At 40.6% G+C, this 14,224-nt stretch overlaps 1 protein-coding gene across 1 annotated transcript in view; it reads right to left on the bottom strand.

Moving 5' to 3' along the window:
- Window positions 1-2,126: 2,126 nt before the first annotated feature.
- Window positions 2,127-14,224, bottom strand: part of LOC118835518 (CXADR like membrane protein) — a 131,587-nt gene continuing 119,489 nt past the window's right edge. Inside the window, exons 4-7 of the mRNA XM_036742709.1 lie at window positions 11,818-11,985; window positions 10,746-10,868; window positions 8,323-8,464; window positions 2,127-5,424 (exon numbers count right to left, since the gene is read on the bottom strand). Coding sequence (XP_036598604.1) covers window positions 5,124-5,424; window positions 8,323-8,464; window positions 10,746-10,868; window positions 11,818-11,985 — 734 coding nt within the window. The 3' untranslated portion in view covers window positions 2,127-5,123. The remainder of the gene's footprint in view (window positions 5,425-8,322; window positions 8,465-10,745; window positions 10,869-11,817; window positions 11,986-14,224) is intronic.

The raw sequence follows: 14,224 nt of genomic DNA, 5'->3' as shown, positions 1-14,224 counted from the left end.
GATGGCAGGATGAGGGTGTGCAGACAAATAATGGTAAGAAGCAGCCTTCCTATGACATTTAGGGCAAACCCCCAGCTTTTTCGTTTTGGGCTCTGGGACCGTCTAATCTCTGTGGTGCCTTCTGATTCTAAGTTTATGATCTTACTAGCTTTATCTGGATTTGTCAACAATACCTCAAAACTAATTTGTTCAAAACTGAGTTTACCTTCCCCTCTAAACCTCCTTCTGACTTCTTTATTTCTATCTGTGGTTCCATGTTGAACACTTTGGGGTTATCTTTGATTCTTCCTTTCCTTCAAACACTTCCCAAGCCCTGCCTGTTCCACCCCCACAATCTCTCTCACATCTGAACCCTCTCTTTTCTCACTGCCATCCTCCAAATACAACCCCTTCTAACCAGACTATGGCAATAACCTCCTTACTGTAGCCTCCAATTTACCTTCTTCAGACCACCACCAGACTAATCTTCTCTATTATCTATCTTCATGTGACTCACCATTTTGCTTGTGAATTTTCAGGGGCATCCTATGCACATGGTGTAAAGTTCAAATGTGTTTACTCAGCATTCACGGCCCTCTCTGATCCTTTACTACCCTGCTTTTCCAACCTTATCTCATTTTAGTTCCCTCCTTGCAACTTTTTCTCTAGCAATTAAATTGTATTACTTACTCTCTGTGCCTCCCACAAACTGGTCTTTCCTAATTCTAGCCATTTTTCATTCTGTCCTTTAAGCCTGCAACATCCATCCCCCTTCTCTAGTTTATTTCCTACCTGCACTTTAAATGCCACCAATGCTCAAATGCCACCTATGCTTTCTTCCTCACCTCCCAGAATCTCTTGTTGGGCACTTCCTTCTTTAATTCACTTACCATCTAGTATCTTTATCATAGTCATCTGGTACTAGATTTTGTCTCAGAGGACCTGTGTTTGAATCCTAGATATGCTACTTAGTGACAGTACGATCTTGGGCAAATCACTTAAACACTCTAGGCATCAGTCTCCTTACCTATAAAATGAAGGGGTTGGACTAGATGACCTACCTCCAAGGTCCCTTCTAGGTCTAAGTCTGTGATCTTATGTTTATAAGTTGTGCTACTACAAGACAGGGACCGTGTCCTATGGGAACTGGTACAGCATTGTGCACATAGTAGGGGCTTACTGTTTTTTGAATGAATAAATGAATGTTGTTAATTTTTAGACCATATGGGAAGACTTTTAGCCTCTCTGAAACTGTTTCTTAATCTAGTGAACAGAGAAAATATTCCATCTATCTACTTTCTCCTAACCTGATAGTGGATTGTAGAAATTAATCTTTTCAAGCTATATAATTTGAAGAATTACTTTATTGTTTTAGTAATATTCCTGGCCTTTGCTAGACTTCTACAGTGTTTAGTGGGGAAAGGAAGCTGAGTTCATTACTCTGGAAACCCAGACTTCCAATTTCATTTTGTAAATAAATTGTATTAAGTTCCTGTAGTTTGAAGATACCTGAAAAGTTAGCTCAGGCTAGACTTCTTCCTGCCTTCCCATGTCTGAAATGCAATTTCGTGCTGTGCTACCTTATCATGTTTTTTGTTTTGATAAATCAATCATGTCGTTCAGTCATTTTCAATCGTGTCTGACTTCATGAGCCCATTTGAGGTTTTCATGGCAAAGATACTGGAGTGGTTTGCCATTTTCTTCACCAGTTCATTTTACAGATGAGGAACTGAAGCAAACAGGGTTAAGTGACTTGCCCAGGGTCACACAGCTAGTAAATGTCTAGGGCCAGATTTGAACTCAGGAAGATGATTTTTCCTGACTTCAGGCCAGGCATTCTATCCATTTCAACACCTAGCTGCTCTCAAATTAACCATATTCAAGTATATTTCATTCCTTCTGTTCTTCATTTGAGCAACGGAGCTGATAAACACTTTTTCAAATACAATTTATAAACTGCAGACTCTGCTACTGCATCACCTTTATTTTTTTTAAAGCTGTTGATTCAAAAGAATCAAATAAATATTTGGCTTCCATGTTGCTCAAATACAGTCTCAGATACACTAAATACTATCAGGTAAGAGAGGAATAATAAATTCAGTTTAGCAAAAGAAGTGAAAAAAAAGACACACAGCAACTCTACTTCAAAAGTTTATATACAGTGTAACATTAATTGTCTTAAATACATTAATATATAAAATTGTTTGGTTTATATATTTTATTAAAATGGTTTCTTTCTAAACATTATCAACATTCCATCTTCTCTTTGCAAACCAAATAGTCTTTCATGCACAAAATTTTTTCCAACTTTGGGGGTTTTTTGGTCCCTTATTAAAGAATCAATGGTTAATGGAATACAGATTGGAACAGCAATAAATCTACCTTTATCTTCAGACCTCCAAAGTAACAGGTAAAGCCTCTCTAAATAAATACTCCAGCAACTTTCCTTCCTAATTCTTACTTCCAGGGTAACAATCTGTACTATGAATCTGTTGTACATTTCCACAGTGAAAAGAGTTCCAAAATAATTTGAGCATTGGACAGGGATTTTAGTCTTCTGATAACTAGGCTCTTCAGAGGAGCCAAACTTGTTTCTCTTCATCCAAAGAGGAAAAATTTCTGTTGATGAAGGCATAGGCAGGAAACTGAGATGGCATGGAAATCTGGGACACTAATCAAAAATCTGGAAGGCCTGTGGAATTCCCGTATAATCTTAACTCAGTTGAAGACGTTGCTGGACAGGTTCCAAGGCAAATTCCACAGAATAATGCCTTGCTCCCACCTCTCCATCTTTTTTTTTTTTTGCTTCATTTTATATAGAGCCAATAAGGGTGTAATGCTTGAATTTAATATTGTGTGATGAACCAGCAGTTAACTGTGGGAATGGAAAACCAGATTAGTGGGACAGTAACCTTGCTAAGTACTTGCCAGTGAAACTATTGTCTGCATTAGAATATTTACTTTAACACCGAGACCCTCATTTGAGAAGCTATACATATATAGATTTCCATCTTTAGCTTTACCTTTTCTCTCTTAGGATTCTGCCCTTGTGTTCTACTCCACTAATTATTCCCAAGTGGACCGTATATGTGTGTTGTGGCGGGGAGAAGGGGTGTGTAGTGTCACCAGCTCTGGAAGGGGAAATTGGATCTACTTAAAGGACAGATGATTTTTAAAACAATATAGACAAGATTATTTAGAAAGAAATTTGATTTGGCAGCACCGCTCCCCCCGCCCAGCCCCCTGCTTTATTCACTATTCCTGGATTCTTCCTCTTCCCCATTAAGATGCTAACTGATAAGTGGTTAGCTGCCAAAGACTTAACCTCTGAGCTGAGTGAAAGAAAATCAAGTCTGACCACTACTTGGCCAGCTAGCCCTCCCACCATAAAATCCTTTCCCAACTTTGGTTTTATGTTGCACACAGTTACCTCTAGCTAAAGGAGCACGGATCTCTGCTAATGCTCTAAGACTTGGACAGGTGCTTTCTTATTGGCCAAACCACCTGCTTATCACCACCTGCTCCACCTTCCTGACCCTGTTCACTTCAGTGAACAGATACATTTTCCCCCCACGCCCTTATGTTGTCTATCCCCCTGGGAACATAAGCTCCTAGAGGGCAGGAATTATCTTTCTTTTTGTTTGTATCTGTATTCACCATGCTTAGCCAGGGAAAGAGCTTAATAAAAACTAGCTTCCTTCCTCCCCACTCTCCCAAGAATGGGGAAATACTTAATGTTTACTGTCAGAAAGGTTGTCAAGCCCTGGTCTGTAGGATCATTCATAGCCCAAGAATCCCCAAGGTTTCTAGAGCCACAGCTATTATGGAAAAAGTAGGAGGCAGAATTCCCCAAGTGGAGACAGAACTTCTTAGAATCCTGTTAGCACTCCTTTGAAACAAATGTGAAAAAGGCAATCCTCTTTCTATTCATTCGGTATTGAAATGTGGGTTGCTTATGTCCTCAGGAAGAGAAGACAAAGGTGGTATTTCAGGGGACTAATATAATATTCAGAGGCAACATGGTGTGAAGAGGCAGCATGTGAAGTGGGCACTAAATGAAGAACTGGAAGAACTGGGTTCAAGTCGTGGGTAGCTATAAGTAATTCACTGAGCCCCTCTGAACCTCAGTTTACTAATCTGAAATATGGGGGTAAAGAGCCTTTGCACTATTCATGGGATTGGGAAGGGTGGGGTATGCTCCAAACTGTAAAGTACTCTGTAAATGTGAATTATCCACCAAGAATCCCTTCTCTCTTGATGACCACTTAGTACTATATCAGAACATGTAATGAACATTCTTTTCCTATATAGATCCCCAAAGCAAAAATCCTGGTAGACAGAAAAAAAAGAAAAGCCAAGATTGCGTTACGAGTAGGTTCTTGATATTTCTCAGAAATCCCCTGAACAAAAACACTATTTATACCATTAGTGAGTCCCTGGATAAGTTTTCAGTTTGTTTCTTTACAGAACTTTGCCATTAAGTAGCAGGATTCCAGGCATGTGGAATATAGAAAGACTTCTTTGCTTCATATTTTTCTTGGACCTCTTCAATTCCCCCCTTAAAACTGGGGGCCAAGCCTCCCCACAGGTGAACTAAAATCAGGATGAGAGTCAGGGTTCTGTGTTTCAGTGTTCTCAGAAGTGGTGAATCAACTACACTGGGCAGGTAAGTGAACGCCAAGGCTATCTGAATAATCCACATCTCTGTGGACCCTGTTTGGATATTTGCATAAACCTAGTAACTCAACAGGTGTCAGTACAGGTGCATAGGAAATCATGAGCAAAACCCTATTTCTTATTGGAAATAGTAAATCAGAGTAGTGATGCCAAATAGCGTGCTCATCCCTCCCCAGGTATCCGGGCTAAGAAATAGGTAGGAATGAGCTTCTCCTGCCCATTCCAGTCTTAAAGCATAATGAAACGCCTCTTTGTAGATCACTCAGTGTACATCTCATCCTTATTTGGTGCCCTGTTGAAACAAAGTACTCAGATGGGCACGTCCTTTGCAATGTTTGTAGTCATCCCATTGACCTCTCTCCCTACCCTGAAGGTGCTGGGTGACTGGTGACTGAGTTCCAAGTAACCAGGAGCATCCCAAGACTCTGGCCATCAGGAGAGTATATGGGAGGAGGGTCCATCTCAACTCAGACAGTTTGGAAGGCTCTGCTCTGATTAGGGACCGTGCTGGGTATGGTCCCTGCTTTGGATAGGGTGGCATGATGGACTTTCTTTGGCTCTGGGCCTCTTGCTTCTGACCCCACCAAGCTGTAGGGGTGGGAGGCTACCCCTGGCTGGGCTGCAGCCTCACTGGATAGTGTCCTCTGGCTTCGGGAGGCACTATTGGCTGTGGAGCGGGTGGAGGAGGAACCAGAACGGGAACTCCTGGAGCCGGAGGATGAGGAGCCAGGTTTCACAAGTCGAGCTTTAGGTGCCTCAGCATCTTCTCTGCAGACAGAAATAAGGGGATTAAAATTAAGGAGAGAAAACCTGAGTTTAAGTGCAGAGATGCTCTTTTCAGATCAAGTCACCATGTATTTATTAAGCATTTACTTTCTGCTGGGCATTGTGCTAGGTGCTGGAGATAGCAATAAAAACCAAAATAAAAAGAACAAACCAATCCCTGTTCTCAAGGGGCTCGCAGTCTAATGGGGGAGCCAACATGCAAACGACTATGTACAAACAAGATATAAATAGAATAAATTGGAAACAAATCTCAGAGGGAAGTCACTAGTATTAAAAGGGATTGGGAAAGGCTTTTTGTAGAAGGTGGGATTTTAGCTAGGACCTAAAGGAAGCCAGGAGGTAGAGATGAGGCAGGAGAGAATTCCAGGCATTTGAGACAAGTAGTAGAAATTCCCACTCAGAAGGTAGAATGTTCTACTTAATAAACAGTAAGAAGCCCTATCACTGGATCTGATTCATGGTATGTAGAGGGGAGTAAGGTATCACAAGACTAAAAAGGTTATGGGCCAGGTTATGAAGGGTTTTAAAAAGCTAAACAGAGGATATTATATTTGATTGTGAAGATAGAAGAAGCTATTAGAGTTTATTCAATAGAGCGAGGTGACATGATCAGACAAGCATTTTAGGAAGATCTATTTGACAGGTCAGTAGAGGACAGAGGAGTGGGAAAGACCTACCCTCAGGCATTATGTGATGAGGATCTGAATCAGGGTAGTGACAGCATCAGAAGAGAGAAAAGAATGTATGTATGAGAAAGATGTTCTGTAGGACTGCTTCCTGCTGAGGGGTGTTGGTTGTGGGCTCACCCCTAAAAAGAGTTACAGGAATATGTGTATTAAGGTAAGAGAAAAAGTGTTAGTGAGGTTAGAGGGGAAGGTTTTCTATCAATGTGTTGAGGAGTCTGTTGAGGGGAGGGTACCTACGCGTTTGTATGTGTGTATCTGCTGAGAGAATGGAAAGAGATCAAAAGAGGTCTAATAGGAAATGTTGAGAAAACAAATAGGAAAACAGAGAAAAAGCCTGAGAAAGGTAATTCAAAAGCAAGGTCACATCTCTGTGTGGAGCCTTAAATGGGACTGGATAGGTTCTGTTAAGTGCACTGTATAAGTTTCCTTTGACCAAAGGTAGAAGGTTATATTAGGAAAAGGAATTAAGACTTACCTTGTTTTGCCCCAGAGAGCAGAATTAGGATCAAGGGGTGGAAAATAATAGGAAAAAAGATTTCAGCTCGTGAAGAGAAGCTTTCTAACAAATGTGGGATGGACTTCTTTGGGTAACAGTAAGCTATTGATCTCTATAAGTCTTTTTTTTTTTTGCAGGGGGGAAGGCAGGGCAATTGGGGTTAAGTGACTTGCCCAAGGTCACACAACTAGTGCGTGTATCATGTGTCTGAGGTTGGATTTGAACTTAGGTCCTCCTGACTTCAGGGCCAGTGCTCTACTCACTATGCCACCTAGCTGCCCCAGATCTCTATAAGTCTTTAAGCAGAGTTTAAATGTTTGTAGTTGTAAAGGAGATTTATAGTATAAATAGATGTAAGACTAAATTACTTCTGAGATACTGTCCAAATTTGAGAGTCTATGAAAATTCTTAACATACAGATAAATCAGACCTGTAAAGTTGAGTGGGTGTCCTGGTCCTTTACCATCTTACAATCAATTATATAACTCTTTCAAGGTGTTTTCACCTTTCTTATCCCATTCAGTCCTAACAGCAGTTCAATTATATTGGCAGGGTATCATCCTTTTATAGATGAAGAAACTGAGGCCCAGATAGGTTTTAACTTGCTCAAAGTCACATAGTTAGTTCTTGGCAGAATAAAGGTTAGGACCTAGTAGTGATTTCTTGTCCAGTGCTCTTTCTATTATGTCCTGCTACCGCTTGGCTACTGAAAGAATTCCACTAGAAGAATTGTAGGTTTCCTTACTGTCTTAGGAAGGACCCAGTAAAACACTTTATTAAGTATTATATTCGAACTAAAAGATATTCAATTTGAGGAATCTGATGCATGGCTAAGAGGCATTTGAGAGGAAATTGGGAATGCTTGCTGTCATGTTGCTGATAACCACAAAGCTACATCCAGAATTCAGTTCAACCAAATTCAACAAACATTTGTTAAGCTCTTACTCTGTGCAATATATTAGGTACTGGGAATAAAAAACAGGAGTTTTTAAAAAAAATAAAAATAAAAAACAGGAGTTTATACTCTATTGGGGTTGGGTGTGGGTGGAATATAATTTATATAGAGGAGTAAAGGTGATTTGAGTGGGTGTATTGTCAAAGAAATAGCACCTGAGCTCATCTGCAAGGAAAGTTCTCACAAGAGAGAACATTTCAGCTGTGGAGGATGGCTTGTCAATATGGAATGTTGTTTGGGAACAGCTAGTAATCCAATTTGACTAGAATACAAAATGTGTGAGAGGAGGTTATACAAGGTGGATGGAAGCTAGATTGTTGAAGGCTGAGAAGTTTTACTGAGTCCTTGAGAGCCATCGCAGGTTCTTGAGCAGCAGAGTGCCAGGGTCAAATGTGTGTCTTAGGAAGTTTATTTTGGCAGCTATATGAAGGATGAATTGGAGTGAAGAAAGTCTAGAAGCAGGGTCACCAGTTAGAATGGTACAATGATCCAGATGAGAGGACCTGAACCAAGTGTTCAGCAAAGTGAATATTGAGAACACAACGTTTGACAAATGTTAGGGAAGGGGAATCATCTAGACTTGGGGCAACTGATTGGATGTGGGGATTAAGGAAGTGGAAGGAGTCAAGGATAACTGGGAGGTAATAAGCCTAGGTGATTGGGAAGACTTTCTTTTTCTTTTTTTTTCTTAACAGAAAAAGAAGCGAAATATCTAGAAAAGGTTCGGGGATTTTTTTTTTTACCTGATTTCATTGGGTCTCTCTTCTTCTTCATATCTGTTCTTGTCTTTTCTTCGGATGAGCAACCATATCAAGAGGAAAATCAGCAGGGCTCCAGCCACGATACCCGTCACTGCACCCGCAATCATGCCAAAGCTTTGTACATCTGTTTCCCCAGAAAGCAGAATCAGAACTGGACATGAACTGAGAAAACCAGATACTTAGAAAACACCAAGCTCAGATTGGGTTATGCAGCTCTTCCCTTTTGAGCATAAAACAACTACCACCATCCTTTTCGGGGGTGGGGTGGGGTGTCACTACCATTTTCTATATTTTTGCAATCAGGAGCATTAAAAAACTGAGCTCTGGAGCAGCTGTTCTAGGGATTGGCACATGAATAACCTTTCTTGCTCCTTTCTTCGTTCTCTTTTCCCCTATAATAAAAATGAATTAAAATGGAGTCCTTGGCTTAGACTCAGGGTGAGATTCAGCCACAGGAACTTAGAAGTAGGATTCAGGCAGGGCTGGGAGTTCTCTTAACTGCTGGTATTTTTCTTCCCCAATTTATACTCCGAGCCTATAAATTTCTACATCTAGCCTCACAACAAAAATGATAATAATAATAATAAATAGTAATGATGGTTCACGTTTACACTGTATCCTTTAGTTTATGAAGTACTTTACTCACAACAACTTGGCGGGGTGGTGTGCTGAAGGAATTGAGGGGCTTAGAACAGCGAGTGTTAGCACTACACTGACTTCATCTTGGGACTCAATTCTGGAGCTAGCTCAATTCCCTTTTATTCAATTGTGGGTCTAATCCAAATTTCGTCTTGTGAGAAAAGTTTATTCAATTGTGGGAACTGGGATAAAACCTTACTGTATTGTTTGAACCTAGCCCTGCGTGTCTGGGGAAACTGGACCACCACCTCTACTTGCTTTTTAGAGACCTTTAACTAAGGACCTAGGTTATACTGACTGACCAGAAACTTAGTGAGATCCAAAGACTGCTGCAAGGGGTTTTCTCACAATTGTACATCTCAAGCAATGCATATATCTTATCTAAAAGCTTGCCCTGTGCTGATCAATTAGTTCTTGTTTCCATGTTCCTCTGATTGCTTACGGACACTTGGTTGGAGTGAGACACCTCCTTTCCTGATTTCAGGGAATTACTCTCCCCCTCTCAACTTGGAAGTCCCTAATCTTTCTTCCAGAAATCAGATTACCTAATGTTGTATTGTTTTCTTTTAATTAGTTGGTCTTATTTCATTGTTTTTAATGTATAAAAATCTGTCTCCCCATCTATTCCACATTGGAGCGTAAGGTAAGGTCTGGGCCCTATTTGTTGGACAATTGCTATGCACTGCTTAATAAATCAGTACTCAAAAGAGCAAACCTTTGTTTCCTCAGTCTTTTCATCTTTCACCTGCCATAGGGATAGATAGGTCAAGATTTATTATTCCCATTTTATAGATATGAGAACGGAAGCTTAGAGAGACCAAGGCAGATTATATCTATTAAGCAGTTCAGTTTTGGAGGCTCCCTGAACCAAGAATTTCACCGTACATCTGAAATGCCTGGAGCTGCCTATGAAGGGAATCATTTGCCCATATGTCCTCAAATAGTTTTTCTAAAGGCTCATCTGTAGTAGTTAGAACCCCTATGCCCATGGGGTTATCATATATCGTCTGATATCCTTTAAAAAAAATACCAGCAATCAATTACTCTTACAAGGCTTACACTGAAAGACCTTCAGATCATGAGGCTAACAAACTGCTTACTACATCGAGGAGACCCTGATAGTCCCCTACATGGTTAGAGTGTAGACTTCTTTGAAAGTCTATAAGCTGTCAAACTGACTATGGCAAAGTATTAAAAAGCCACATCCAGAACTCTAGGGACATTGTGTGTGTGTGTGTGTGTGTGTGTGTGTGTGTGTGTGTGTGTGTTTTAATTTATGATTTTTAAAAAATTAACAAATATCTTTCTTCTCTTCCTTCTACATCCTTCCTTCTGCCCTCTACCTAACATCCCCCAGCAATAAATAGGGACATCTTTGTAAAAAAAAAATCTCTTTTATTCTTGTCTTGAATGAGTAGTGGTATAGGCCAGCCAAAAATAAAGAAAGAATGTTAATTTTCTTTGGCTCCGTGTGGTCCTCCTGGAGAAGGGTAGACAGGCTACTGAATACATTTGATGGATTGGTAAGTTCTTTACCTTTGTTTGCAAGTATACTCCCAAGCTCAGGTAGAATAAATCTTCCCAAGTCACCTGGGAAATTATGAAATCATTCTGGGAAATAGAGCTTTGATCTTGACCTTGTAAATGCTCAGACTTTCTGTCCCTGAAATACAGCGCTTGCTACAGGGGAAACTCAAGAGAGTAAGACTTCCTCCTTCAGCTGCAGCCTTCCCATACAGCTGCTTCTGCTGCCCTCCCATACTCACACTGCACTGTCACTCGAACCACACAGCTTTCCTTCCCCGCCTCATTGCCAGCCGTGCATTGATACAGTCCAGAGGAAGATAAAGTGAGATTCTGCAGCAAAACACGCCCAGGGTTTTCATAGTCTTAACACAAAAAAGAAAGACATTTTAAGTTCCTTCCTAGGCAGGCTCATGGCTACCTAAATTTTGCTCCTTGAGCATTGTGGACATATTGATAATTAATATAAGTTGATCGAATGACCAATAAAACTCACTATTAACCAATGGGGAGAAATTGGGGAGGGCATTTTTATTTTAGGTACCTTCCTAAAATTAACAAGGGATGGTGAGCTTCTAGAGAATACCAAGTAAGATAACATAAAAGAATGACTTGGATTGCTCTCTCCTTTCAATAAAAGCAATTTGAATTTACAGAGTTTTATTGTTTGCAAGGATAGTTCCTTATAGCAACCTAAGAAAGTGGCACAAGGATTATTATCGACATTTCAACATTCCTACTATAGGGCAGCTAGGTAGGAGAGTGGATAGAGTACTGGACTTGGAGGCAGGAAGACTGGAGTTCAGATCTTTCCCAAGACACTTCATAGCTTTGTGACTGTGTCACAACACGCCTTCTGAACCACTTTCTTCGTCCAGAAAATGGGGATAACAGTAGCATCTACCTCACAGAGTTGTGTGTAACATACATGAAGTGCTTCGCAAACCTTAAAACTCTACATAAATGGCCAATATTGTTATTTTACAGGTAATTATTGGAGAGATTATGTGACTGATCCACAATCATACAGATAGTTCATAGCAGAGTTGGGATTTGAACCCAGATTTTCTGGCAACAAATTCAGGGCTCTTTCTACTGTACTATACTGCCCCTGAATATCACAGTCTGCTTTCATGAAGAAGGGAGGGATAAGATATTATATGTCCATTCTATAAAAGGAGTGATTGACTTCCTGCAACTTACTCGAGTCATATAGTGAATTGCTGGTAAATACAGATTTAGAATTCAGTTTGTTTGACTCCCACTCCTATACTCAATCTGCCAGTCTGATGAGAAAGTAGAAAGACGACTTACCAACCCGAGATTTTGGGGGCAGGTGCTCATCTTCTCCCTCCTTTTCCTTGATGCGCTGCCAGTGGTACACAATAGGCTTTGTGCCTGAAGATGACTCACATTGCAAGGTCAGGTCCCCTCCCTCCGTCAGCACTCCTTCTAGCTCACACTTAGGTTTAGATGGTTTCACTGGCATCATAAGAATAACCATCATTCAGTTAGCCACCAAAGATCCCAAAGGGTAAGACTCTGGGATAACTCTTAGTCAATCTGGCATGGAACCCAGCCATGCTGCACAACTCTCATCATGTAGCTTTCCCTCCTCTCCCTTCCCTGTGTATCATGTCACCCTACTTTCCCTATTTCAAAGGAGAGACAGCCTGGGAGACAGCCCCTCCATCTTTCCTTTCTCAAAGCCCAGAAATGATTTTAGAAGAGATGTTGCCTGGCACTAATAACACCGTGACTGTAGGTTCAATCACTGAAAATGAGCCAGTTTGGATAAAACTGGTTTTCTCTATAAGGTCAGTTAGCTCAACTGCTAGTAGTCAATAAACATTAATTAAACACCTACTTTATGGCAGGTAGGTGGCGAAGTGGATAGAGTACCTGGCCTGGAATCAGGAAGACATATTCCAGAGCTCAAATCTGGCCTCTGACACTAGCAGTGCGACCCTGGGCAAGTTACTTAACCCTGTTTGCTTTAGTTTCCTCATATGTAAAATGAGCTGGAGAAGGAAATGGCAAACTACTCCAGTATCTTTGCCATGAAAACCCAACATAGAATGATCAAGAGTCTGACACAGTTAAAAATGACTGAACAATGACGAACAATGTGCTGGAAACTACACTAAATCTTGAGGATACAGAAAGAGACAGAAGACAGTCCCTGCCCCTCTAGCAAGTAATAGTCTAATAATACCAAGATTTAGTCCCATGGATGGGCTAGTTTTGATTTTTTTGTTGTTTTTTTGGGAGGGCAATTGGGGTTAAGTGACTTGTCCAAGGTCACACAGCTAGTACATGTGTCAAGTGCCTGAGGCCGGTTTTGAACTCAGGTCCTCCTGACTCCAGGGCCCGTGCTCTACTCACCATGCCATCTAGCTGCCCCCTAGTTTTGATTTTTGAATGGTAATTTAAAATCAAGAAATGATGAACTAGGCCTGGGGCAAAGTGTACACAAGAGAAGCAAGCAAAAAGATATTTGTCTGGAGTCTTGCAAATCTAATCAAAAGCGCTTTAAAATAAAAAGTAAAGGGAAAGAGGACTGTGAAGAGGAGAAAACTGCCTATTACAATGGAATGCTAGCAACAGAGATGCTTGGTAAGAGGAGGCAGAAATTGAAGAAAGTAGCCAACAATAAAATCCACAGAGTCAGATGTCTGTCTGTCTGTCTATCTATCTGTACATGCGTGCACACATGCACGCACACAAATAAAATATAAGTAACGAGTAAGGTGAACTAGAGTGCCTAAAACACAAGATGCAAATTTGATTTTATAGGTATCACTAGCACTTGGTCAGAGGGGATCTTTGACTGGAATAAAGCTTTGAAAGGGAAAAGTTTATTCAGAAGGATACACTGATGTAAAGTAATCCAAGAACCAGAGAGAATTTTGTTGAAGATGAATGAAGTAAGAAATAGCATTCATATTTGTCACTGGAGTACATAAACAATAGGCTAGTTAGGCACATGGGAAAAATAGATGAAGAGCTGGAGAACATATCACTCTCCTGGCACAAGGGCATGATGTGGAAGTCATTGAAGACTTCATTCATCTGGATATTTGTTAACTAAATGAATAAATTCTGCCAAAAGTAGAGGAGCTAGTTACTTCTTGTTACTCAGTCAGGTCTGACTCTTGACCCCATTTGAGGTTTTCTTGGTGAAGATACTGGAATGGTTTGCCATTTCTTTCTCCAATTTATTTTACAGATGGGGAAATGGAGGCAAACAGGGTTAGATGACTTACCCAGAGTCACACAACTACTAAATGTCTGAGGCCACGTTTGAACTCAGGATGTTGAGTTTTCAGCCTATAATACTTCCATCCATCAAAGCGGGGAGGGTTTGACAAAATGCCTTAGGGCTGCAGACAGGAGAATCCTGATAAATCCAGTTCTGACTAAGCAATTTCTGCATTTTCTACAGATAGCAATAGAGCATACTAGTGTAGTGGGTGGGATTATTAAACCAGCCTTTTTTTAATCTACAATGCCTTCACCTAAGAGAATAGATAAGATATTGACTTTTTGAATGATGTTTTCCCTTTCAGAGTTTTATTCCAAAGTTCCCCTCAGACTAAGTCTTAGGGATACCTTTGAGATCGTATCTGCCTGCTTTGTTTTAGGCACTCTAGCCTAGTAAATTAATAGACAAGTGGATCAACTTGTGCCGTATAAGGCAGGTCTCCTCCTTTGTAAATGG

This window comes from Trichosurus vulpecula, chromosome 2 (assembly GCF_011100635.1).
Source record: "Trichosurus vulpecula isolate mTriVul1 chromosome 2, mTriVul1.pri, whole genome shotgun sequence".
Lineage (NCBI taxonomy): Eukaryota > Metazoa > Chordata > Mammalia > Diprotodontia > Phalangeridae > Trichosurus > Trichosurus vulpecula.
The sequence above is the reverse complement of the archived record's forward strand: the minus strand, read 5'-3'. Positions and strand labels throughout refer to the sequence as shown.